Here is a 26,889-nt window from a genome sequence, read left to right as displayed (position 1 = left end):
ATTATGTGGTATTATGTGCAAATATTTTCTCCCAGTTCGTAGGTGGTCTTTTCGTTTTCTTTATGGTTTCCTTTGCTGTGCAAAAGCTTTATCATCTTTAACCATAGTAAGTGCACAGCCCGGTGGCATTAAGCACATTCACATTGTTGGGCAACCATCCCCACCATCATCTCCAGAACTTTCCCATCTTCCCAAACTGAAACTCTGTCCCCATGAAACACTGACTCCTCATACCCCACCCCCAGCCCCTGACACCCACCATCTACTTCCTGTCTCTGTGGATGTGACTCATTTAGGGACCTCACATGAGTGGAATCATACAGTGTTTGTGCTTTTGTGTCTGACTTCATTCACTGAACATCATGTCCTCAAGGTTCATCCCTGTTGTAGCAGGTGTCAGACTCTCCTTCCTTTTTAGGGCTGAATAATATTCCAGTGTTACGAAAGGACCACATTTTGTTTATCCATTCATCCATCGATGGACACTTGGGTTGCTTCCACCTCAGCATCATTGTGAATAATGCTGCTGTGAACATGGGTGTCCCTAAATATTTTCGATTACTTGTCACTTCCCTCCCTCTGTCCCAAGAGGGGCCTGGCCCATTCCTGCCCTTTTGAAACATAACTCGGAGCACCTGCACACACATACCTTTTCAAATGTTATTCTTTTGTTTTTAACCAGGCTCAGTTCCTCCTGAACTTAACTTTTTATTTAAAATAAAGGAAACTTTCATTTGAGAATAGTTTTCAGTTTATAAAAAACTTGCAAAGAGAGTATGGAGTTTCCTTATACCCCCCCACGTAGTTTCCCCTGATGTTCACATTACTGTTGTCTAAACTCTGTACTTTATTCAGGTTTCACCAGGTTTTCTGTGCCAAGATCCAGCCCAGGAGCCCACATTGTGCTTAGTGGATTTCACTGTTGAGCTACTTCCCTGTGTTGTCACCCTTTGCAGTTAAGCATCATCAGTTCTAATAACCAGCCTTTGAAAATCTGAACTTGGTGGTCTTCCATGGCAGCCCCTCATCCTCCTCCTTCAGATCCTGCCCCCTTTCCTTACTCCTCATGATCCTTCATCAAATCATTTTCCAATTTTTTTATTTTATCGAAGTATAGTTGATTGACAACGTTGTGTTAATTTTTGCTGTACTGCAAAGTGACTCAGTTATCTATATATATTCTTTTTATATTCTTTTCCATTATGGTTTATTAGGGTACTGAATATAGTTCCCTGTGCTGCACAGTAGGACCTTGTTGTTTATCCATCCTGTATATACTAGTTTGCATCTGCTAATCCCAAACCCCCAATCCATCCCTCCCCCACCCCCACCCCCCAGTCTGTTCTCTATGTCTGGGAGTCTGTTTTTGTTTCATAGGTATGTTCATTTGTGTTGTATTTTAGATTCCACCTATAAGTGATATCATATGGTATTTGTCTTTCTCTGTCTGACTTACTTCACTTAGTATGATAATCTCTAGGTCCATCCATGTTGCTGCAAATGGCATTATGTCATTCTTTTTTTTATGGCTGAGTAATATTCCATGTGCCACATGTGGTACCATGTACCACATCTTCTTTATCCATTCCTCTGTCAATGGACATATAGGTTGCTTCCATGTCTTGGCTGTTGTGAACAGTGCTGCTGCAAATATTGGGGTGCATGTATCTTTTTGAATTATAGTTTTGTCTGGGTTCATTTTCCAAATTTTTAAGACCCCCCTTCCCCCTTTAATCTCAGATATCAGGTCTTTGAAATAAACCCCTCTTTTCTTCTTCTTCTCAAAAGTAAACTCTTAACACAAAACCAAACAAAGGAGGAATTATCTATAATCACAATAGGCAGCCATCTACTCATTATAAAACATCACTGCAAAAGAAAAAAAATCACTGCATTTTGGTACCAACATATGCATTGATGTCATTGGAGAAAAGGAAAATGCTATTCAGGTGATGAACCTCCAGGTTATCTGCCAACCAATCCACTTCAGAGAGAGGAGGCTCCTTGGCCATTCATTTTTGTTATTGTTTGTTTTTGTTTTAATTTTAAGGTACATATGCTTCCTAAGTTGCAGGCCCTGTTCGGTAACATAACATTCACAAATGTCAGGTGTACCCAGCGAAATGTCATTTCAGACCTGAGCTTTCCAAAAATCTTTTACTCAGATTAATTTTCAGCAAGATACATATGCATAAAAGATCACGCAGTTCCCTTTTCTCTAGACACAGGTAGACAGTGAGTTGGAAACAGTTCCTTAGCTAAGCAGACAAGGTACAGTTGCCCCCCACCATGTCCACAGGTTCCACATCCTTGATTCAGCCAACCAAGGATCAAAAATACTCCAGAAACTTCCAGAAAGCAAAACTTGAACTTGCTGCGCTCGCAGCCAACTATTTACCTAGCATTTACATTGTATTAGGTATGATAAGTAACCTTGAGATGATTTAAAGTATACCTGAGGGTGTGCATAGGTTCTATGCAGATCCAGCTGACCCCTGAACAGTGTGAGGGGGTGGGGTAGGGGCGCTGACCCTCTGTGCAGTCGAAAATCTGAGTATAACTTTATAGTTGGCCTTTTATATCTGTGGCTCCACATCCTCAGATTCAATCAACCACAGATTGTATAGAACTATAGGACATATTTAGTGGGAAAAAAAAATCCACTATAAGTGGACCTGCACAGTTCAAGCCCGTGTTGTTCAAGGGTCAACTGTATTGATACTTTGCCATTTCATGTGAGGGACTTGAGCATCCTGGGATTTGGGATTTTGGCATCCTTAGAGGCCCTGGAACCAATCCCCTCCGGATACCGAAGGATGACGGTATTTAACATTCATGCTAATAACAAAGAATATTTTTCTTTTTTTTTAATTTTATTTATTTATTTATTTATTTATTTATTTATTTATTTATGGCTGCGTTGGGTCTTCGTTGCTGCGTGCAGGCTTTCTCTAGTTGAGGCGAGCAGGGGCTACTCTTCATTGCGGGGCACAGTTTTCTCATTATGGTGGCTTCTCTTGTTGCGGAGCACAGGCTCTAGGTGTGCGGACTTCAGTAGTTGTGGCGCGTGGGTGCAGTAGTTGTGGCTCGCGGGCTCAGTAGTTGTGGTTCGCAGGCTCTAGAGCACAGGCTCAGTAGTTATGGTGCACGGGCTTAGTTGCTCCACAGCATGTGGGAACTTCCCAGACCAGGGCTTGAACCCATGTCCCCTGCATTGGCAGGTGGATTCTTAACCACTGCGCCACCAGGGAAGTCCCCAAATAAATTTTTTTGTGCCTTGCGGTGATGTTGGGGATTTACTCATTAAGGGCAGATTCTCCCATGAGGTCGGGGACAGGCAGGGATGGCTGGCCTAGGGCCGTCTGGCAGCTCTCTCAGCCAGGTATCATTTCTTACCATCCACACCTTTGCGCATTTCTCTTTTACATGGTGGCCCCTGGCAGAGGCTTCTGCACGAAGTCCCCAGGTTTCTAGCCAGGACAAAGTCTTGCGTTCGGCCACTCTCAGTGGAGCAGCCCCACATCCCGTTGGGTGGCTCTTTTTTTGGGGGGGGGCCGCATTGCGAAGCTTGTGGGATCTTAGTCCCCAACCAGGCATCAAACCCATGCCCCCTGCAGTGGAAGCACCGAGTCCTCACCGCTGGACCACCAGGGAAGTCCCTCTCATTACTTTTTATACTCTCACAGTCTCTTCTCCCAAATTATGGTGACTCTCCATGAGGTCCTCGGGCATTTCTCATTTTCATTGTAACCCTCTCTGAATGTCTCCAAGCCTGCTTTCTTATAAAGCACTATTCCCAGACCCTCCTCCTTGGCCATCAGAACTGCTCTCTGAGGTCTCATTTGAGTGTCCATCACCGTCTGCAGGAATTCTTCTTAAGAGACTGTGCCTTTGGCCTTCCCTCTAAGAGATGAAGGGAGGGAAGAAAGAGGAAGGCTGCTTGTTCTTTCTGCTGAGGTGTCCAGTGAGTGATAAGAGAAGCTCTGGAATTAAATGAGTTCGCAGGAAACACGGCTTTATTCACTGTGTTCTGGTCTGAATTGTGTTCCCCCCAAATTCCCATGTTGCATCCCTAAGCCCCCAGCGTGATGGTAATAGGAGGTGGATCATCTTTGCAAGATGATTGGAGTAGATGAGGTCATGAGGGTGGGGCCCCCATGACGGGATTAGTGCCCTTATAAGAAAAAACCCGAGATAGCTTGTGCTCACTCTCTCTACCATGTAAGGACCCAGCAAGAAGGTGGCCGTCTGAAGCCAGGAAGCAAGCCCTCAGCAAAGGCCGAATCTACTGGCACCTTAGTCTTGGACTTCCCAGCCTCCAGGGCTGTAAGACATAAATTTCTATTGTTTAAACCACCCAATCTGTTTTTTTATTGTGGCAGCCGGAGCTGTTTACGACTTTGGGCATGAGTGTTCTTTCTTTTTTTTTGTTGGTGGTGATGCTTTTGTTTCTTTCACACTTTTTCTTTTGAAATCATTACAAATTCACAGGAAATTGCAAAGGTGGTACAGAGAGGTCACGTGTACCCCTCACGCAGTTTCCCCCACTGGTTACTTCTTTGTAACTACAATATAATAGGATGTCAAAATGAGGAAATTGTCATCTGGACAATATGTGAGTCTGGTCCAATGCCATTTTATTACATGTGTAGATTCCCACAGCCACCACTTCCCTCAAGATCCAGGACTGTTCCATCACCACAGATGGCCCTTGAACTTCTGCGTTATATTCTCACCCACTCTTCACGCGCCCCCCCCCCCACTGATAACTCCAGCAACCACAAATCTTTTCTCTATCTCTATAATTTTGTCATTTCAAGAAAGCTACATAGGGAATTCCCTGGTGGTCCAGTGGTTAGGACTCCGCACTTCCCTTGTTGGGGGCCTGGATTTGATCCCTGGTTGGAGAACTAAGATCCCGCAACCACTCGGTGCAGCCAAAAAAAAGAATGTTACATAAATGGAATCATACAGTGACCTTTTGAGATTGTCTTTTATCTCAGTATAACGCCCGTGAGATCTACTCAGGTTGCTGTGTGTTATCAACAGTTCCTTTTCCTTGCCGAGTAGTATTTCGTGGCATGGATGGACCGCAGTTTGTCTGACCGTTTACTCAGTGAAAGACATCTGTGTTGTTTCCTGTTTTGGCCTCAAAGCAGCTGCAAACAGTCATGTAAAGGTTTTTGTCTGGACCGGAGTTTTGCATTTCTCTGAGATAAATACACAAGAATGCAATTGTTTAGTTTTCTTTACAAACCACCCAACTGTTTTCCAGAGTGGCTGCACCCTTTTACATTCCCACCAGCAATGTATGAGTGATCCAGTTCTCCACATCCTCACCAGCATTTAGCATCATCACCGTTTTTTATTTCAGCCGTTCTGGTAGTGACGGCTCACGGTGGTTTTGCATTTCTCTGATGGCTAAATGATTTTGAACATCATTTCACGTGCTTTTTTACCATCTGTATATCTTCTTCGGTGAAATGTAGTCTTCATCTCTTATGCTCATTTTCTGAATGGGTTGTTTGTATTTTTACTGTTGGATTTTGAGAGTGCGTCATATATTCTAAATGCTAGTCCTTCGTCAGATAGGCAGTTTGCAAAATATTTCCTCCCACTCTGTAGCCTGTCTTTTCATCCTTTTAACAGGTCTTCCGCAAGCAAATGTTTTTAATTATGACAAAGTCAGTTTAAAGATATATTTTTCTTTTGTGGATCAGGCTTCTGGTGTCATAGCGAAGAACTCTTTCACCCATCCAAGCCCCAGTTCCTGAAGATTTTCTCCTATGTTAGCTCTGAAAAGTCTTATAGTTCTACATTTTCTGTTTAAATCTGTGGTCCATTTTGAGTTCTTGTTTGTGAAAAGCATGAAGTTTAAGTTGAGGTTCATTTTTATGCCCATGGACATGGCCATTGGTCCTTTCTGCGTTAACTTCCGGAATTATCCATAGAGTAATACAAACTATTTTGTAGAATAGTGATTTGCAAGCGTATCGCTTGATGGTATAACCCACATGTCCTGCATGATATTTACACCAAAAATATATATTTGCTACCATATTATCCTTTTGCTATACATGAGGGATTTTTCAACACAGATCTCTAGATCACTCATTATTAAACATTAATTCTCAACTTATAAATCTTCATTCCAGAAGCAGTTAACTGTGGGTGGTGGCAGTACAGGTTATTTCTACTTTTATACTGTTTTGTGATTTTTAAGTCTTCTGCACACGCAGTCAAGAAGATCCCACAATTCTTTTTTAAGTGGTGTTTGCTGGGTTTGACGTAATTTGGGAGGTGGGGGGGGGCTTGTGTATTTTTTTAATTTCAGGTTCACAAAGAGTATTCTTTCTGGCTCATACTTCTAAGCCCCAATATGCCTTTTTTTTTTTCCTTTTTTCTTTTTTTTTTTTTCTCTCTTTGTCCTCTGAGGCATGGGGTTAAGGTTTGGGGTTGGGGGGGATTTCCCCCTCCTGTATTTTTTCTTTTTTATGCTGTCTTGCTTTTGTAACATCCAACTGAAGCAGGGCAGAGAAATCAATGAGTTGTCTCGGCATTGATTTAGTCTATTCCCAGGTGGCTGCCAAGCCGGGAACCGTGAACTGAAAACTTCATTTGGTATCAGATTTTCTTAATTGTCTCTCGAACACTCGCCCGCAGCCCGTGCTTGCTAGAACTCTCCAGAGACAGGTAGCACTCGCAGCCTGAGAGAAAAGTCTTCGAAGACACAAAGAATGGGGGCAGGGAGAGGGGCCTAGGACCTCACCAAATATGAGAAAAGCCAAGCCTTTGAAACTGCCGGGCGGCGGGTGGTTTTTTGGTTTGTTTTTTTGTTTTTAATATTTATTTGTTTGTTTGTTTGTTTATTTTGGCTGCTCCGGCTCTTAGTTGCGGCATGCGGACTTCTTAGTTGTGGCATGCGGGATCTTTAGTTGCGGCATGTGGGATCTAGTTCCCCAACCAGGGATCGAACCCAGGCCACCTGCATTGGGAGCACGGAGTCTTACCCACTGGACCACCAGTGAAGTCCCCTGCATGGCCTTTTGCAGAAAACTGCAGGGACCTCTGTGCCCGGGCCCAGCTGCCTCCCAAAGATGTTTCCAGTTACTTTCCCATCAAGTAGCAGGAGGAATCTGCCATTTAGAATACAGAATTTTTTTTTTTTGCAGTACGCGGGCCTCTCACTGTTGTGGCCTCTCCCGTTGTGGAGCACAGGCTCCGGGCGCGCAGGCTCAGTGGCCATGGCTCACGGGCCTAGCCGCTCCGCGGCATGTGGGATCTTCCCGGACCGGGGCACGAACCCGTGTCCCCTGCATCGGCAGGCGGACTCTCAACCACTGCGCCACCAGGGAAGCCTAGAATTCTTTTTTTTAAATTGAAGTATAGTTGATTGACAGTGTTGTGTTAGTTTCAGGTGTACAGCAAAGTGATTCAGTTATACATATATATATCTATATATTCTTTTTCAGATTTTTTTCCATTACTGGTTATTATAAGATATTGAGTATAGTTCCCTGTGCTATACAGTAGGTCCTTGTTGGTTAGAATATAAAATTCTTGCTTGGAAGTTGGTGTTTCTAGAAGCCAGTATGCTTCTAGATTATAAAGGACAGTTTAAGCCCAATTAAGATGGTCACTTGATATGTCATAATGAGTTTCCTTGAAAAATGACTTTCAACAGGTTCTTAACTGTCGAGTCTTGTTCATGGACTTCCCTCGAGGGTCCTTACGTTCCCCCAAGGGCTGATGGGGTTGTGCTTGTGTATCAGAGGATTTATAGACTGCAGGTCACTCGGGAGCCTAAGTACGCTAGAAATGAGCCCCTATTAACCTGAACTTTGTGGCGTGGGGTCTGTTGTCCAAGTAAAATCCCAAAGTGGGATCATCGTAGCTGTCACACCAGCTTAGTCGTCTGATTTGCTCACAGAGACCACTCTTCAAGAAACCGAGGCAAAACAGGTTTAAAAAAAAAAAAATCATGAGAACAGGCTGCTGTTTGTGGCTAAGAACGGGTGTGTTTTTTCCTCCGGGCCAAGAACTTATTCCATTTTCACCGTTCACTTCTCATTGTCATTCCTGGCTCTCCTCTGGGTCCCCTCTGTGGTGGACCGGTTGCCGCAGCGGGCCAGGAGCATGCCGATCGATGGCACCTCTCAGCGGTGGGCAGACGGTGCTAATTAAGCTCCGAATCAGGTTCGATGGCTGTGCCGACAGCACAGCCCAGATCCCAGTGACCCACCACCCCCTGTCTGCCTCACCATGGCTGTCTGGTTTAGGAAAACATAAGGGCAGGATGAATACAGATTCCTGTCTGTCTCAGAGCCAGGGGCAGCATGACTAAGTCATACTGGGTGTGAAACCTACAAATCACTGGGCTTGTTCTGCAGAAAGGTAACCCTTCTTCACAGGAGTTTATCCGCTGAACAGCTTTAACTGAGATATAATTCACGTATCATACAATGCACCCATTTCAGTGTACAGTGCAGTGGCTTTTAGTGTATTCAGAGTCACTGCAATCAATTTATTTTATTTTGTTTTATTTTATTTTATTTATTTTTGGCCATGCTGCACAGCTTGGGGGAATCTTAGTTCCCCAACCAGGGGTCGCACCCAGGCCCTCAGCAGTGAGAGCGCCGAATCCTAACCACTGGACTGCCAGGGAATTCCCCCTTTTTTTTTCCCACAATCAATTTTAGAACCCCCAAGAGAAACCCCATACCCATTAGCTGTCACCCTCCAATGTCCCCAAGTCCTAGGCACCTACCTATTGATCTACTTTCCGTCATTGTGGATTTACCTATTCTGCATGTTTCCTATAGATGGAATCCTACACTGCGTGGTCTTGTGTGCCTGACCACTTTCACTCAGCAGGATATTTCCCGGGTCCATCCACATCGGAGCATGTTTCAGCATCTCATTTCTTCTTTAGATGAATGCTATTCCATTGTATGGATGCAGGATTCTGTCTTTGCAAATTCACCTACTGGCTAAAATGTATTTGTAACCCTCCAATCAGTACTTGTGGGGTGTTTTCACAGTCACATGCAGAGGCACTTGCGGTGAAAAATGTGAGTCACTAAGGCACACGTTCCCAGCTGAGGTTGAACAGGCCATGCCCTGCATTCTTGCTTCAGTTCATACTGCAAACACGTGTCCTTTTTTTTTTTTCTTTTTTTTTTGCGGTACGCGGGCCTCTCATTGTTGTGGCCTCTCCCGTTGCGGAGCACAGGCTCCGGACGTGCAGGCTCAGTGTCCATGGCTCACGGGCCCAGCTGCTCCGCGGCATGTGGGATCTTCCCGGACCGGGGCACGAACCCGTGTCCCCTGCATCGGCAGGCGGACTCTTAACCACTGCGCCACCAGGGAAACCCCAGAATTTCATTCTTTTTTATGGCTAAATAAAATCCCGTGAAACAGTGATTTCTTGGCACCTGTTTTGTGGGAGGCACTGTCCTCCATTCTACTGGGGAGACAGACAGTGATTAGAATAAGTAAATTATATCATACGTTTAGGGGGCTAGTTCATCATTCTTTTAGCTGGAATTCTACCCCTTGTACCCTTTTGAGTCCAGTTGTACCTGGGGCCCCTAATCATGACCCCCAAGACACGAAAACCTCAAAGTGTCTTCTTAATCATCCAAGGAAGATCTAATTCCATTTATCGTAGATTTAGCATTACCGATCATTTTCTAAAACTTCTCTGGAGCCAGTGATTCTTAGAGGGTGTTTAGGGTGACTTTTCCTCCCGTGGGCTGTTTGATTAAAGCAGAATCCATCCGACTTCAGGCAGGACCTCGGATCACAGGAACAATCTGTCAGCCGCACCAGGACGCCGGGCAAAGTCTTCATTTTAGCATTTGTCCCATATTTGTACATCCAGATCATAATTGCCTGGGTGGAGTTCACTGGACGTAGAAATGCCAGGAAGTGCCTGCCCTGGACCATGGAGGCCTCCATTTATGATTTTCACCATAGCAAACGAGTGTTGGTATGTGAACGAACGGCCTTGTCACCTTTGTCTACTATGATAATAGCCATTGTTAGCTATTTATGATCACGACATCAGGATGTTTGAGGTCACCGACCAAATGGCATCACGTAGTCTCCATGCTGCTCAGAACCAGAGTCCCAACTACTTTCCTTGTGTGACATGGAGAAACTGGTGGGTGGGTGCATTGGGGACCCAGGAGCCGTGTCAGGAAGGCCACTGGACAGATTTCTTCTTTTTTTCTTTTTTCTTTTTTCTTTTTTTTTGGCCATGCTGCTCAGCATACGGGATCTTAGTTCCCTGACCAGGGATGGAACCCGTGTCCCCTGCATTGGGAGCATGGAGTCTTAACCACTGGACTACCAGGGAAGTCCCCAGATTTCTTTTCAAGGCTGCTGTTTGTCTTAGAGCAAAGCTTTCAAATGTAGCTTTCACCCTGAGAATAAGTAAATTAGCCAAGCGGCCCGTCGCAACTAGGCTTGACTTAAATGGTCGACTTGTCAAATAGGAGGAGGAAAAGAAAAAACAGCTTCATTAATGACAGCCTGGCTTTCCAAGAGCTGCATCTTTCCATCGATGGGGAAGGATCAGTGGGTACAATACATCTGAACATTCCAACTCTTTTTTTTCTTTTCACTACATATTTTTTAATTTAAAAAGGTAAAAATTACATTCACATTCTTTAAACACTTATTCTAATATCACATTATTTTTTAAAATAATTTGACTCTTTGTCTCTTACTTGTGTTTAACATCCTTTCTATTCAATATCCAATCTGATGCTAGATTTCTGTTTTTGTTGTTGTTTGTTTTTGTTTTTGTTATGTGTGTGTATGTATGTGTTTGGGTGTGTGTGTCCAAAATCCAGTACAAAAATCATGTACTTCAAGTATAATTATAATAGATCAATACTTGTCTGTAGATTATGACCTTAATAGAACATACAAATTCTTGCTAGTACCGAGTATGAAAAAACTTGCAGATTTGAATCAGGTAGTCCTGTGAGTGAGGTCATGGGCTTTCATTTATCAAATATAAGTGGCACTGGACATTGTACATATCTTCTTAATTCTCACTGTCCTTATTTATCAAGGGGAAGATAAGATTGCATACCTTGATACTTATTGAGAGGATCGAATGAATTAACATAGAACATATGGGAAGAACATATTCAAGTATATGATCTACTGGAGGTAGTTGGCATCAACAGTAATATCCCAACTCTTAACGAGCAGATGAGGGCAGACAACCCTTCGGGGCCCCTGTTGTGTGTTAGGTTGGTTTACGATCGCCTTATAATATAGGATCAGGGCCTCTCATCAACCTTGGGAGTCAAATTCTATCAGAGCAATTACGAACAGTGGCGCGTGCGGCCAAACACCAGAGACCCCATGGTCTCTGCGTCTCAGCATCATCCTGACAGCCGGTCTCAGATTAATTACAATCGGAGATGTGTGTGATGTCGGCACAAGCTCCCAATCCGTGATCTTAAGACTCTTTGCGGTGGATGTAAACTGCTCTTTGCTTTTTATCCCCTACCAAGACGGAGGGGTATGGGGTGGAGGAGTTGTCGTGTTGTTCTTATTTTCCCTGCGGAGAAAATACTGTGCAATTTCCACACTAAACGGTCACAGCGGGGACCAACTTCCTGCCCTCCATACCCAAGGCTTCAGCCAATACAGTAAGAGAAGCAGCTTTCCATTTCTAGAAGGATCACCCCCAGGGCTATAAAAACGGGCACAGCCCGGCCGGGTCTCAGCGCCCCCAGTGTGACCATGGGGAACACCCACTCCAAGAGCAGCAAGGGGGCCAGCTCGCTCCACGGCCGCCCCGAGCTCTCGTTCTACAGCTCTTTTCCCAGGAAGTGGAGCGAGAACGTCTTTCTGGATAACGAGCTGCTGACCTCCAAGATTCTGTCTGTGCTGCGGCCCCGGTCGGAGCGGGGCCTCCGGACGGGCCACCTCCACTACCCTGCCCACTTCCTCAGCACCAGCTCTGTCTTTGCCTCCGTCGCAGCCTCCCTGAAGGAGCACCCGAGGGCCACCCTCCTGTCCGATGGCAGCCCGGGCCTGGCCAGGAATGTCGGCATGACGGTCTCGCAGAAGGGGGGTCCACAGCCAGCACCCAGCCCGGCGGGAACAGGGACGAGACTTGGGTGAGTCGGGTAGCCCCTCTGCCACAGGGGCTGGCAAAGGGAGGGAGCAAGGGTGGCGTTCCTCAGGGACCCCGAGGGCAGCCTCTCCGGAAGGAGACCCTCGGTGGGGGCAGTGGGGGGGGGGTTGGGGAGAGCCCCACCAAGCGGCGAGATTGCTGTTAACACCTGCTTTGGAGATTCACTCCTTTTCCTTTTTCAAAAATGATGTGCTCTGGGGGTCCTCGGCCATTTGGAGCCAGTTGCTTCCTGCTCTTGAAGGGCCCTTGGACAGGGCTCCTCTGTGTCCTCCAGACGAGGCTGGAAGCCCACTGAGGTTGCCACGAAGTTTGTGTCCTGTTATTCATGCCTTAATCCGATTTTCCTAGGACTTTGAGGTGGTTCTTGTAATATTGCATTCAGCAGCGTTCAGGTAGAAAACCTCATGTAAAAAAAAAAAAATGTCACTGCAGTGATCCTTGGATGAGTCGGTGGGGAAAGGAGCTGATTTTCTTTTTCCTCTAGAAAGGATTCTCCCTCCAGTCTCAAGTGGGAGTGAGGCTGTGTCCACCCTACTCTGGCCAGAAAGAATTCCAGGGGTTCCTGAGGGCTCCGGTGGCCAGGAAAGGAAGCATATAATGAATGCACCCTCAGAATGTACTTGAACATTAAATTGAAGTTAGTTTTGATGGCAGATATAGGGAACAAACTAGTGGTTGCCAGTGGGGAGAGGGAAGGGGAGAGGGGCAAGATAGGGGCAGGGGATTAAGAGGCACAAACTACTATGTATAAAATAGATAGGGCTTCCCTGGTGGTGCAGTGGTTAAGAATCTGCCTGCCAGTGCAGGGGACATGGGACATGGGTTCGAACCCTGGTCCGGGAAGATTCCTCATGCTGTGGAGCAACTGAGCCCGTGCGCCACAACTACTGAGCCTAGAGCCCACGAGCCACAACTGCTGAGCCCACGTGCCACAATTACTGAAGCCCGCATGTCTAGAGCCCGTGCTTCGCAACAGAGAAGCCACCACAATGAGAAGCCCAAGCACTGCAACGAAGAGTAGCCCCCGCTCGCCGCAACTAGAGAAAGCCCGCGTGCAGCAACAGACTCAACGCAGCCAAAAATAAATAAATTTATTTTAAAGAATAAAATAGATAAACTACACAGGTATATTATACAACACAGGGAATATCGCCAGTGTTTTTTAATAAGTATAAATGGAGTATAACCTTTAAAAATTGTGAATCACTATGTTATACACCTGTAACTAATATATTGTACATCAACTGTATTCCCCCCCAAAAAGAGGCAGTTTTGATGGAAGAAGACCTGATGTCACATTGACAGATAGTCTCCTAATTTTCAAAATGTTCTGTGAGTTAAGGCTTATGTTGATAGCCAGAAAGTTCTCAAATAGTATCTAATCAGATTGAGTAATAACGTGATTTGCCTTTGTAGAGTGTGTGTGTGTGTGTGTGTGTGTGTGTGTGTGTGTGCGCGCGCGCGCGTGCAATGCAATTTTTGACTGGTTTTATGATTTCCATTTAGACCAGTCACAGGAGAGATGGATGAAACCGACACAGTGTCTCTGAAGTTCAAGCAGGCAGCCGATGACTCTCTTTCACTTACATCTTTGAACATTGACTCCATCTTTACAGAAGGTACCGTCACCTCGATTCTTTCTCGGGTGTCAGGTGGTCTCCATTCACTGGGAGGCACCGGGACCCACATCCGGGCATCCAGGCGGCACGGACAGGGGCAGCCCCAAGCCTGCCAAGGCCCCGGGCCCCTGAGCAGCGGCCTCCTATCCTTCCCTCAGACCCCTACACTGCCTCGCTGAGGCGTGAGATCGAAGCAGATGCCCACGAGTTCGAGGCTGAGTCCTGGAGCCTCTCCGTGGACCCCGCATATGTGAAGAAACAGAAGAGGGAGGTGGTGAAAAGGCAGGATGTGCTCTATGGTAAGGAGGCCTGCCACACCAGCCCTTCCATTCCTCCCCCTCCCCCTTCTTTTTCTTTTTCTCCTCCCCTCTCCCTCCCCCTCCCTCTTCTTCTTCTTGATTTTTTTTTTTTTAATTTATTAATTCCATCTGGGAGCCAGGACTCCACTGCTAACCCTCCCTGAGACTGTGTGGCCCACTCCACCTACTGCCCCAGGGTAGCCCTGCCTTCCGGGCCGGGAAGGAGGTGGCCGGACGGTGCTTTGTGAGAACCAGTCCCCAAGGACAGGAATGACCGAATGCCCAGTCCTGACTCGTCCTTACCTTGCTGGTGACCCCGGGAGAGAAGACCGCCTGGGCCCATCCCAGTCATCCCTGGTGACCACAGACAGTCCCGGGCGTGGTGGAGGTTTTGGAGGCAGGTTCCTCTCTGCATGTGACTGTAGCGCTGCTCCGGGGTGGGCACCCCTTCCCACCGGCTGTTGGAAAACCTGGCCGTGGGCAGCCGCTGTCCTTATATGGGATGTTGCAGTCGCCGTGGAAACCACATCTCCCAGGCACCGCTCATCCCTGGGCTGGGTGCCCCCTGTGGGCCCCTCCAGGCCCCCAACACTGCTCAGTGGTTTCCACTCACCAGTGGACACTCACTTCCTTCCACGTTTTGCACACTGAGCTCCCTGCCAGGGCCAGAGCAGGTTGGGGTGTGGGTGGGGAGGAGAGCCTGAGCCCGGCCAGGAGTCCTGCCTGGGGTGGGGCGGGCAGTGCAGTCCGTTGCTTCCCTCTGGGCAGCCCTGTGTCACGCTGTCTCCGCTGCTGGGCAAGCGCAGAGTCCTTCCAAGCCCTGTGGCTGGCGACCCTGGCCCCGGCCAGCGCCACTGACTTCTGTTTCATCTCTAACAACTTCAAGGCCTTGACTTAAATGGCAGAGGAACTCCATCACAAAATCGAATCTTTCTTTGCCTTTAACAGTGAATTAAAGTCCTCCCTGGAGCTCCCCTTTCCCCATCAGTTATAGTCTGGGGCAGGTCTCTGACATGCAAGTTTCACATCCCAGGGAGGGGTGTTGGTCAGAACAGTCTTCTTGTTTCAAACAGCCTGGAAACATCTTCGGTTGACATTAGGCAGGAACCCCTCCTGTGCATCTGAGGTCCCAGCGCACATCCCGGTCCTGTCTTTCCTGATGTGCTTCCACCCCTCGCTGCCCCCTTAAGCTGGGCCCCCAGCACTGCTGGGCCGGGGAAGACAGGAAGCCTGGTCCCTGGGCTGTCAGACCACCAGGGCGAGGGCTTTGCGGAAACCTGAGAAGCCAGCCTGGCCCGTCGCGGGACAAGGGAGGGCCAAGCCGGGGCGTTGGCCCCGCACCACTAAGTCCCGCGTCCCTGTCCGGGCAGAGCTGATGCAGACGGAGGCCCACCACGTGCGGACGCTCAAGATCATGCTGAAGGTCTACTCCAAGGCCCTGCGGGAGGAGCTGCAGTTCAGCCCCAAGGCCGTCAGCCTCCTCTTCCCGGGCGCAGACGACCTGCTGGAGCTGCACGGCCACTTCCTGTCTCGGCTGAAGGAGCGCCGTCAGGAGTCCCTGGAGGAGGGCAGTGACCGCAACTACATCGTCCAGAAGATCGGGGACCTCCTGGTACAGCAGGTAGGCGTGGCCAGGGCGGCTCAGGGCCTGGACCAGCCCCTGCCCTGTCTCTTTCCTTCCAATGCAGAAAGAACATGCCCCCCATTGACTGAGAGCCCCAGCCCCCAAGGACTGAAGTCCCGGCTCCTTAACAGCCACGCGTCGTGCCACCAGCCTAGAAACAGAGACCTAAATGGTGAACGCACTCGTCTAGACACTATCCAGTGGGTGTTCTGGGCTTTTGTTTGGTTGGCTGGCTTTTATTTTTTTTGGTCTTGACGGCTGTTTGGTTTTTGGACCAGAGCCATCCATGGTAGGGCCGTTGACCCTGAGCTGACTTCTGAGTGGACTTCTGGGCCGAGACCGAGATTGACAAAGGGGACCCAGGACCCTTCATCTGCCCTCAGAGTGCCCAGAACATCCCAAGTCAGCTAACTAGGATTCATGAGAAGATGCCGTTCGCTTTTGAATTTTTCTAACATTCTTCCACTTAAATTTATTTTTCCTTCTTGGATTTCAGGATGTTTTACAAGCACCTGTGACTTGTAGACGTTTTCTCCTTTTCCCTTTCGGTACCTTGTGCTGAGACGCCACGTACTGAAGCATTTCTCTGTTTGGGTGCCAGTGAGCCAGACAAGAAAGTGAAATCCCAAGTCAAGTCAATCTGCGTTTTAGCAGAGTCAGGCGAATGAGGTGAAAACATTCCCTGGCAGTTTTTGTGTTTCCTTCTAGTAACACCTCCACGGCCTCTCTTCAGTTTTCAGGTGAAAACGGGGAGAGAATGAAAGAAAAATACAGTGTCTTTTGTAGCGGCCACAACGAAGCCGTCAGTCACTACAAGTTGCTGCTGCAGCAAAACAAGAAATTTCAAAACTTGATCAAGGTAAAAAAAAAAAAAAAGTATTTATTTTTAATTAAAAACATATCCTCAGGACTTACCCGGCAGTCCAGTGGTTAAGAACCCATGCTTCCAATGCAGGTGGCACGGATTTGATCCCTGATCAGGGAACTGAGATCCCGCGTGCTGCACGGTGTGGCCAAAAATTTTTTTTTTTTTTTTTTTTTTGCGGTACGCGGGCCTCTCACTGCTGTGGCCTCTCCCATTAAGGAGCACAGGCTCCGGACGTGCAGGCTCAGCGGCCATGGCTCACGGGCCCAGCCGCTCCGCGGCATGTGGGATTTTCCCAGACCGGGGCACGAACCCGCGTCCCCTGCATCGGCAGGCGGACTCCCAACCACTGCGCCACCAGGGAAGCCCCCCAAATTTTTTTAATTTAAAAAAAAAAGAAGTAACCTCTTTGCAATAGGTTGTTCCCCGTCCCCTCCCCTGCCCCCAGAACTGTAGGCTTTTGGAGAGCTTGGGGTTATAAACAACTTGTTATAAGGCAGTGATTTTTCAAGGTTCTGTCTCATTTTTAACCACAAACTCATTCAGAACACAGTGGTGAAAGCTCTGGAGAATCCCCGGGTGTAAAGCAAAGCAGGCCTAGGGTTTTGTTCCTGCCGCAGCAGGGTGGCCCCTGAGATGCCCCTCAATGGATGACCATGGGTCCTCAGACCGTTGAGGGGACATGAGTGTCCTCACAAGGGGCCGCCCTGCCCCGGGAACCGGCCCTCCAGAGCCACCCGCTCTGCCTCGGATGCTCTGGCAGATGCAAGGCCTGCCTTCCTCTAAGCCTTTGTCCTTTCGTCACCTCTTCCCCTGTCTGGTCCCCATGCATCCCCCGCAGCCCGTGGAATGACCCACACCTGTCTTCTTTCTGCCCAGCAGTGTGCAAGTGCTCAGGGCCCAGGAGCTAAGTCAGTAGTCGGGCAAGACCCTGCCCCCCGCCCCATCCTGGGAGGCACTCCTGGGTCAGGGCTGCTGGGCGCCTGGTCAGCATGTGCCCTGAGGCAGCCCCGGCCCACTGCACCCCACAACAGCTCCACACCTGCAGCCTGTACCCCAAGGACTCTACCCTGAAGTGATATCCAGCAACTAAAGGTCTAGAGTTAAGGATGCAGGGTTGTTAAATTTCACCCCAGGGAACTTCCCTGGCGGTCCAGTGGTTAAGACCCCGTGCTTCCACTGCAGGGGGCACAGGTTTGATCCCTGGTCGGGGAACTAAGATCCTGCACGCCACGAGGTGTGGCCAAAAAAAAAAAAAAATTCTAAAAAACTTTCACTCCATTATCCTGGCAGTGGGTAGACGTGAAAAGGAGAGGGTCGTTTGGGGGCCTGAGTCCAGTGGTTACGAACTTGGCACTTTCACTGCCGCGGGCCCAGGTTCAATCCCTGGTCAGGGAACTAAGATCCCGCAAGCCACATGATGTGGCTGGGAAACAAAGTGACTTCAGGTGACCACTTCTTAGGCTCGTAGCCAGAAGCGTGCACCAGCAGCAGCCAGGGAGCCAGTTCAGAGAGCACCGGCCCAGTCGCGTCTGGAGGGTCCCGACGGCCATCAGCCAGGTTAGGGTCTGTGCGTGTGCGTGTGCAGATGGATAGCTCTCCAGGCGATTCCCATAACCACCCCCCTCACTCACTCCCCCACCCCCTGGCTGGTTTCTTCCTAATGGGTTCTGCGGGGGCCCACATTTTATAGCAGGTGAGGCTGCCTCTGCCTTTGTGGCCTTTCTGTATACAGCAGGCAGTCCCTGCTTTCAAGTACCTGCAAAGCGGCAAGGAAAAGGTCCCCATAAGCCGAAAAGGGACCGTGAACTGGATATCACTCGATATCCGACCATGAACTGATGTGGCGGGAGATTAGACACCCTCGCAGCATGGCTTTGTTTTCTCCGTTTCATAGAGAATCGGCAACTTCTCCATCGTGAGGCGGCTCGGCGTGCAGGAGTGTATCCTTCTGGTCACCCAGCGCATAACCAAGTACCCCGTGCTGGTGGAGCGTATTATTCAGAACACGGAAGGTACGGTAGCTCTCCTGTCTTGCCCTTAGGTGCTTGGTGGGGAGGAGGGTCTCTGTCTCCCCACCCCCTATTCTAATGGTGGGTTAGATAATCCACTCTGCCATCTGTCCCTGGTTCTCCGGATTCAGCTGGGCTCAGCAGTCACTAACTGAGCTGCCACCTTGCAGAATCCACTGTGCTGGGTGCTAGGGTTTCCAACCAGGGTGCCTGGTCTCGCCTGCCCTTACCCCCCCGAGTCCCCGCACAGTCTGGGCTGGAGCAGCCCTCAGTCAGTATTGGAGAGTGGATGAAAAGACACAGGTAGTGCCCTTGCTAAGGTCACCCCTGGGTGACCCTCACAGGCCCAGAGGTGACCTCCGTGTCACATACCTGGTGCCGTGGAGGGCAGAGAGGAAGGGCATGTAGCCCAGCCGGGGGTTCCCGGAGGCCAGGCCAGTGCTGACCGCACCTCCCTTATCTCCAGGGGATTTGGGTGGTGGGAGAATGCACAAAGTTCCCCTGCCATGAAAGCACTCCCTTGGAGTGGGAGGAGCCAGCCCTTGGTAATGTCCGGAGGTGGAGGGAGTCTTTTAGGGAGAGCTGGAGGGCAGGGGGGAGTCTGTTTACTGAGGAATGGCCAGCGGAGTTATGCAGGGGCTGTTTTTGCCGCTTAATTTGCACCTCAGCTTCTGCATTCGACAGAAGCTCTGTCTTGGTGAAAACCAAACACTGGGCTGTCACGTTTACTTTGGAGAAGCGTTTACATCTCAGGAAATTTGAGTTGGAAGGTGATTCTCAAGGGTCCTCTGGGCAGTGGCCTCGGGACACACCGCCTCGACCCCGTAGCCTGTCCGCCTCCATCGTGTTCGTGGACGCAGACCAAGGAAAGCGCTAACTCTGCTGTGTGTGGCAGCTGACTCCGAGGACCACAAAGACCTGACCCAGGCCCTGAACCTCATCAAAGGCATCATCTCACAAGTGGACGCCAGGGTCAGCGAGTGTGAGAAAGGCCAGCGCCTCAGGGAGATCGCGGGGAAGATGGACCTCAAGTCCTCCAGCAAGCTCAAGAACGGGCTGACCTTCCGCAAGGAGGACATGCTGCAGCGGCAGCTCCACCTGGAGGGCATGCTGTGCTGGAAGACCACGTCCGGGCGCCTAAAAGGTAAAGTCCCTCTCCAGTCACCTCTGCTGGATGCCATCCTGGGTTGGTGGGCGCCATCTTGGATCAGTGGCACCATCTTGGAGTGGTAGACACCATTTGGGATTAGTAGCACCACCTTGGAGTGGTGGACGCCGTCCTGGGCTGGTGGCACCATCTTGGAGTGGTGGGTGCCATCCTGGGTTGATGGCACCACCATGGAGTGGTGGATGTCATCTTGGGTCAGTGGCACCACGTTGGAGTGGTGGACACCATCCTGGGTCAGTGGCACCACCTTGGAGTCTTGGGTACCTTCTTGGATGAGTGAGCACTGTTTTGGATTGATGGGCACCAGCTGGCACAGAGCCACTGCAGCCTGGCTGCTTCGCGGCTGAAGAGAGGTTACCTGCTGAGTCAGGTCAAGCGCAGAAGTAGAGCAGGAACGAGGTGGAGGTGGTCGTACCAGCACCCTGTGTGTCCGGTGGTTGAGATGGTGTGGTGCACACAGGGAAAGCCACCGGGTGAAGAGGGCACACCGAGTCATTGACTCCTGAACAGAAACCCGGGGTATCAGGACACCCCAGATTTAGCAGAGGCCCCAGGATTCTAAACAACAGTCACAGGCCCCAGTGGGGGTAGAGGATGCCACCTGGGCCACGGAGGTCCGTGGCCCCCAGCATCCCACCTGCTGTTTGGGGTGAGCTCCACGCCCTACTTTCAAGATCCGTGGTGTGGTTCCAGACCAGAGAGCACCCGGGGCTCATCCCTGAGTTTCCTGTCCATTTCATGAGCCTCTAGAAACATCCTAACCTGTCCACTGGCATCAGCCTCTTTAAAGATCTTTGGGGGGTGTCGCAGGTAGCCAAACGACAGATGTACTTGTTCTTAATTTGAGCAGGTGAGTAGCCAAAAGATACAGTTACAGTTGAGCACTCCCTGCATGCCAGGCACCGAGGCGGGTGGCAGAGGCCCCTGCCCACGTGGGGCTCCAGTCGGTAGGCAGAAGGAGAGAAGTAAACACAAAAACAGTGAAAAGCACAGTAAGTGCTTTAGAGGAACCCAGCAGGCTGCAGCACGAGAGAGTTCCGTGAGGAGAGGGTGTCTCATTGGGATGGGTGTCTGAACAAGCTCCGCAAGGAGGCAGTATTTTCGTTTCCCGCAGCGCGAGCGCTCCTGTTGGAAACACAGCTCAGGATTTGCACCCACATGCACCAGCTCTGCTGGGTGGGTCACCGCACCATGTCCCTACAGGGACAAGGCTCCGAGCCTGCCGCCACCAGGAAGCTCGGGCATGCGGGCACCAGAGTTTTGCTACGGCAGGAAGCAGGACGCCAGCGTCCAGAGGCTTGGCGTTAAAAGCTGAAACCAGGAGGGTGATGGGGTGGGGTCAGGTTGAAGGGCGCCCGCGGGCTGTGGCACCGGCCTGGGATTCCACGTCTGCCCGGCGGGACCCTGTAAGATGTTTCCTTCTGCATTCTCCCCTTAGATGTCCTTGCTGTCCTGTTGACGGACGTGCTTCTGCTGCTACAAGAAAAGGATCAAAAATACGTCTTTGCTTCCGTGGTACGTGTCCCGTCCCTTCGCAGAAAGGGCTGCTCGAAAGCTGCCTGCACAGGCCGGGGAAGGGGGTACTGAATGGGCTCCTGTCCAGTGGCCTGAGGCGGCTTCAGCGTCACGCCAACATCTTGCCCAGTTCTGCCCAGGCTCTGTGCTTCTGTGGCCCTTCCCCTCACAGGCGCCCGGGCTCTCACAGGCCTGGGCAACCTCGCCGGGAGAGCCTGTCCCTCCTTCCCGGGGAGCTAGTGCATCGCTGAGGATGCACACTCAGGCAGCCACTGCCCTGGGAGCTATGACCACGTTGGCCCCACGGCATGCTGGTCCCAGCACAGCTGCGTCACGGGAGCCAAGCTGGCCGGGAGCTCCGTGCGCACGGAGGACTCGGGGTCAGGCTGGGATTCCGCCCATCCCACCTGGCCCACGTCCACCGGGGATGCGGCCTCCGCCCCTGCTCACCTGGGTGACCTGTGGGTGCCTGCCACGGAGGGGCTCAGCAAACCCGTTTGCCTCTGGGTTCACCTGGAGAGGAAGGTGGCCTTTGTCACTCAACTCCAGAGTCTCGCCCCTTTCCCAGGGACTTAAACTAGCTTCTCAAGAAGTTTCCAGAAATAGGTTACGCTGTCTTGCCAAACGGTGGTCTCGCCCTGACGCCAGCCCACCTCGTGTGTGCTGTGTGTTCGCTCACAAGGGTGATGCGACATCTATGATCTGCTGTGCCGTCTGCTCCCCATGGCCTCCCCTGCTTGCCCTCTGTGTCTGTGTGTCTGTGTCCTGATTGCCTCTCCTCAGAAAGACACCAGTCCTGTTGGGTCAGGGCCCACCCTCCTCTTTAAAGACCCTGTCTCCAAATACCGTCACATTCTGAGGTTAGGACCTCGGCATCTGGATTTAGTGGGGAATGGGGGAAAATTCAGTATAGCCCATAACAACCAGTTAAAATTGCACATTTTACTGCTCGGTCAGAGCATTATCTCTTGTCGGACACACCACAGATTGGGAATACTGGCTGGCTCTAGGTGTTTCGGGCACAGGGTTGGGAGGAAGATTTATTTGTCATCACAGCCTGCCTGCTCTTGTATCTTCTGAGATTTATACAGTGTACATGCGTTAGCAATTATAAAACATTTTTAAGCACGTTGAACAAGCACATGAAAAGGATGTGAGGATATCATCACGATAGTGTCCGTTTTCCCCAGGTGGCAAAATCTTTCTGCTTTGAATTGTTGGAGGATAAGCAGGGTGCACGCCTCCCCCGCTCCCCCCAAGTCCCCTTCCCCGCCGGCTCATGGCTCCACGGCTGTGGGGCAGGTACAGGGTGACCCTCCCCGCCCCACCTCTGCAGGACTCCAAGCGCCCCATCATCTCGCTGCAAAAGCTCATCGTGAGGGAGGTGGCCAACGAGGAGAAAGCCATGTTTCTGATCAGCGCCTCCCTGCGCGGGCCCGAGATGTACGAGATCTACACCAGCTCCAAGGAGGACAGGAACACCTGGATGGCTCACATCCGAAGGGCTGTGGAGAGGTGAGAGGGGCCCAGGTGGGCCTTCCCTCCACCGACGGCTGTGCCCCTGGCTTTGGTGGCTGGCAAATCAGCAGAGACCTTGGAGCACCTGCGAGGGTGCCGAGGGTTGCAGGCGGAAGACCCCTTCGCTTTCCCCTCCCTGTCGTTCCACCTCGGTTCTCTGTCCGTCCCCTCATCTAAGGGCAGACAGAAGATGCCATTCAGCCCCTTCCGACAACGGCTAAAAAGGCCAAATGTCTGTGGCTGGAGGATGCGGGGCCCGCAGCTCTGTATTAGTGGGCTGTCCACCTGACACTGGGGGCTGTCCTTCCTCTTCGGGCCAGGGGACCCCTCAGGACCCCAGCCCTGTGGCTTTGAGTGATGCCTGGCTCCTGGTCCACCGACAGACGGTGGTCCGGTCCCCATGCCCAGCCTGCTGCTCCCTCCCTTTATGCCCAGAAGCTTCTCAAAGCTTTCATCTTCTTCGAGCCCCCTCAGTACTCGACTTTGGCTCTGCTGGCTTTGCGGCGTCGTGTCGCTCGAAGGTCCCCGGGGAAGGGACTGCTCCGTCTCCTCCTCCCCCCACCCACTGCAAGTTTGCCAGACATTTAAACCCTGTGGCCGGTTACGTCCTGACACTTTGAGACTGGATGCTTGCCGACGGCTGTGTTTCTGTCCTGCGCGGTTGACCATTAACAAACGAAAACTCTCAGCACATCAGAGCTGCTCTTTGCAGCCGGGCCTGCAGGCAGACCTCAGTGCTGTTTCAGAGGCAGCCAGTCCGCCCATCTGTCCCCTCTCCCTGCAGCTGCCCGGACGAGGAGGAGGGCCCCTACAGTGAGGCCGAGGAGGAGAGGAAGGTGGTTGAGGCCCGCGCCATGAGGCTGAGGGACTTCCAAGGTAAGGGCGGGGTGGGGGGCATGGGGTCAGTGTGACCTCGTCTGGTGACTTGGCCCCGAGAGCCCTCCTGGGCCCGGCTGTGGCCTTTCTGTTCTATCCCATCAGAACTGGCCATGGAGCGAACCGCTGCCCAGGTGACCAGGAGTTTGGCTGTGGGCTGTCCCATGTCCTGCGGTTCTATGGGCTGTTTGCCCTGGGGTAGCGCTCTTCCAGAGGGCGTGTGGGAAAGGGGGGTGGGGCGCTAGGGTTGCTCCCTCGGTCCTCGCGCAAGAAGGGCTCAATAATTCACATACCTTACCAGTCACCCACTTAAAGTGTGCCATGCAGTGGCTTTTAGTATATACCAAAAGGATGTGCAACCATCACAGTCAATTTTAGGCTGTTTTCATCACCCCAGAAAGAAACCCCATCCCCATTAGCAGTCACTCCCATTCTTTCCCCATCTCTAGCAGCTGGGAACTTCTGTCCTACTGTCTATCTGTTTATGAATTGACTTATTCCAGACGCCTTGTATAAATGGGGATATTTGTCGCTTGGAGACTGGCTTATTTCACTAAGCATGATGTTTTCAAGGTTCATCCCTGCGGCAGAATCTCTTTCCTTTTTAAGGCTGAATAATATTCCATTGTATGGATAGACCACATCGTGCTTATTCAGCTCCCTGGTTTTAACAGATTCCTGTGAGATTTCAGCGAGGTCATTGCCAAGAATCCATCTCAGTACTTTGTGGTCTCAGTCAACTCCCCTCCTCTCTCTCACTCACTGTGATATTTATGTTTAACATAAGTAACATTTGAGCAGTAAGCGCATAAAATTAGGCAGTATGTATTTTATTTCTTTTTGTGGGGAGAGGTGCAAGTTTGAGGGTATTAAGGAATAAAAATGTCCAAAAGAAATCAGGGAGAGAAATCCCACCAACCCCTGAAAGTATAATGTTAACATAGTATTCATTTCATCCTGTTCTAAATTTTTTTTTAACATCTTCATTGGAGTATAATTGCTTTACAATGTTGTGTTAGTTTCTGCTGTACAACAAAGTGAATCAGCTCTATGTATACATATATCCCCATATCCCCTCCCTCTTGTGTCTCCCTCCCACCCTCCCTATCCCACCCCCCTAGGTGGTCACAAAGCACCGAGCTGATCTCCCTGTGCTATGCACCTGCTTCCTACTAGCTATCTACCTTACGTTTGGTAGTGTATATATATGTCCATGCCACTCTCTCACTTCGTCCCAGCTTACCCTTCCCCCTCCCCGTGTCCTCAAGTCCATTCTCTACATCTGCGTCTTTATTCCTGTCCTGCCCCTAGGTTCATCAGAACCCTTTTTTTTTTTTTTAGATTCCATATGTATGTGTTAGCATACGGTATTTGTTTTTCTCTTTCTGACTTACTTCACTCTGTACGACAGACTCTAGGTCCATCCACCTAACTACAAATAACTCAATTTCGTTTCTTTTTATGGCTGAGTAATATTCCATTGTATATATGTGCCACATCTTCTTCATCCATTCATCTGTCGATGGACACTTAGGTTGCTTCCATGTCCTGGCTATTGTAAATAGAGCTGCAATGAACATTGGGGTACATGACTCTTTGTGAACTATGGTTTTCTCAGGGTATATGCCCAGTAGTGGGATTGCTGGGTCGTATGGTAGTTCTATTTTTAGCTTTTTAAGGAACTTCCATACTGTTCTCCATAGTGGCTGTATCAATTTACATTCCCACCAACAGTGCAAGAGGGTTCCCTTTTCTCCACACCCTCTCCAGCATTTATTGTTTGTAGATTTTTTGATGTTGGCCATTCTGACCGGTGTGAGGTGATACCTCATTGTAGTTTCGATTTGCATTTCTTTAATGATGAGTGATGTTGAGCATCCTTTCATGTATTTGTTGGCAATCTGTATATCTTCTTTGGAGAAATGTCTGTTTAAGTCTTCTGCCCATTTTTGGATTGGGTTGTTTGGGTTTTTTTGATATTGAGCTGCACAACCTGCTTGTATATTTTGGAGATTAATCCTTTGTCAGTTGCTTCGTTTGCAAATATTTTCTTCCATTCTGAGGGTTGTCTTTTCGTCTTGTTTATGGTTTCCTTTGCTGTGCAAAAGCTTTTAAGTTTCATTAGGTCCCATTTGTTTATTTTTGTTTTTGTTTCCATTACTCTAGGAGGTGGGTCAAAAAGGATCTTGCTGTGATTTATGTCATAGAGTGTTCTGCTTATGTTTTCCTCTAAGAGTTTTATAGTGTCTGGCCTTACATTTAGGTCTGTAATCCATTTTGTGTTTATTTTTGTATATGGTGTTAGGAAGTGTTCTAATTTCATTCTTTTACATGTAGCTGTCCAGTTTTCCCAGCACCACTTATTGAAGAGGCTGTCTTTTCTCCACTGTATATTCTTGCCTCCTTTATCAAAAATAAGGTGACCATTTGTGTGTGGGTTTATCTCTGGGCTTTCTATCCTGTTCCATTGACCTATAGTTCTGTTTTTGTGCCAGTACCATACTGTATTGATTACTGTAACTTTGTAGTATAGTCTGAAGTCAGGGAGCCTGATTCCTCTAGCTCCGTTTTTCTTTCTCAAGATTACTTGGGCTATTCGGGGTCTTTTGTGTTTCCATACAAATTGTGAAATTTTTTGTTCTAGTTCTGTGAAAAATGCCATTGGTAGTTTGATAGGGATTGCATTGAATCTGTAGATTGCTTTGGGTAGTATAGTCATTTTCACAATGTTGATTCTTCCAGTCCAAGAACATGGTGTGTCTCTCCATCTGTTTGTGTCGTCTTTAATGTCTTTCATCAGTGTCTTATAGTTTTCTGCATACAGGCCTCTTGTCTCCTTAGGTAGGTTTATTCCTAGGTATTTTATTCTGTTTGCTGCAATGGTAAATGGGAGTGTTTCCTTAATTTCTCTTTCGGATTTTTCATCATTAGTGTATAGGAATGCAAGAGATTTCTGTGCATTAATTCTGTACCCTGCTACTTTACCAAATTCATTGGTTAGCTCTAGTAGTTTTCTGGTAGCATCTTTAGGATTCTCTATGTATAGTATCATGTCAGCAGCAAACAGTGACAGTTTTACTTCTTCTTTTCCGATTTGGATTCTTTTTATTTCTTTTTCTTTGATTGCTGTGGCTAAAACTTCCAAAACTACATTGAATAATAGTCATGAAAGTGGGCAACCTTGTCTTGTTCCTGATCTTAGTGGAAATGGTTTCAGTTTTTCACCATTG

At 49.3% G+C, this 26,889-nt stretch overlaps 1 protein-coding gene across 4 annotated transcripts in view; it reads left to right on the top strand.

Moving 5' to 3' along the window:
* Positions 1-26,889, top strand: part of ARHGEF18 (Rho/Rac guanine nucleotide exchange factor 18) — a 93,513-nt gene that overhangs the window by 54,612 nt on the left and 12,012 nt on the right. For all 4 annotated transcript variants that reach the window (XM_081231895.1, XM_081231894.1, XM_081231897.1 and 1 more), the window contains 10 exons: positions 12,008-12,146; positions 13,670-13,782; positions 13,941-14,081; positions 15,452-15,702; positions 16,439-16,564; positions 18,468-18,585; positions 19,478-19,726; positions 21,189-21,265; positions 22,602-22,780; positions 23,568-23,659. In XM_081231895.1, the coding sequence (XP_081088021.1) occupies positions 12,008-12,146; positions 13,670-13,782; positions 13,941-14,081; positions 15,452-15,702; positions 16,439-16,564; positions 18,468-18,585; positions 19,478-19,726; positions 21,189-21,265; positions 22,602-22,780; positions 23,568-23,659 (1,485 nt within the window). The remainder of the gene's footprint in view (positions 1-12,007; positions 12,147-13,669; positions 13,783-13,940; positions 14,082-15,451; positions 15,703-16,438; positions 16,565-18,467; positions 18,586-19,477; positions 19,727-21,188; positions 21,266-22,601; positions 22,781-23,567; positions 23,660-26,889) is intronic.

Source organism: Mesoplodon bidens (genome assembly GCF_964165515.1).
Source record: "Mesoplodon bidens genome assembly, chromosome: 4".
Taxonomy (NCBI): domain Eukaryota; kingdom Metazoa; phylum Chordata; class Mammalia; order Artiodactyla; family Ziphiidae; genus Mesoplodon; species Mesoplodon bidens.
This window is presented reverse-complemented; position numbering and strand designations above follow the sequence as displayed.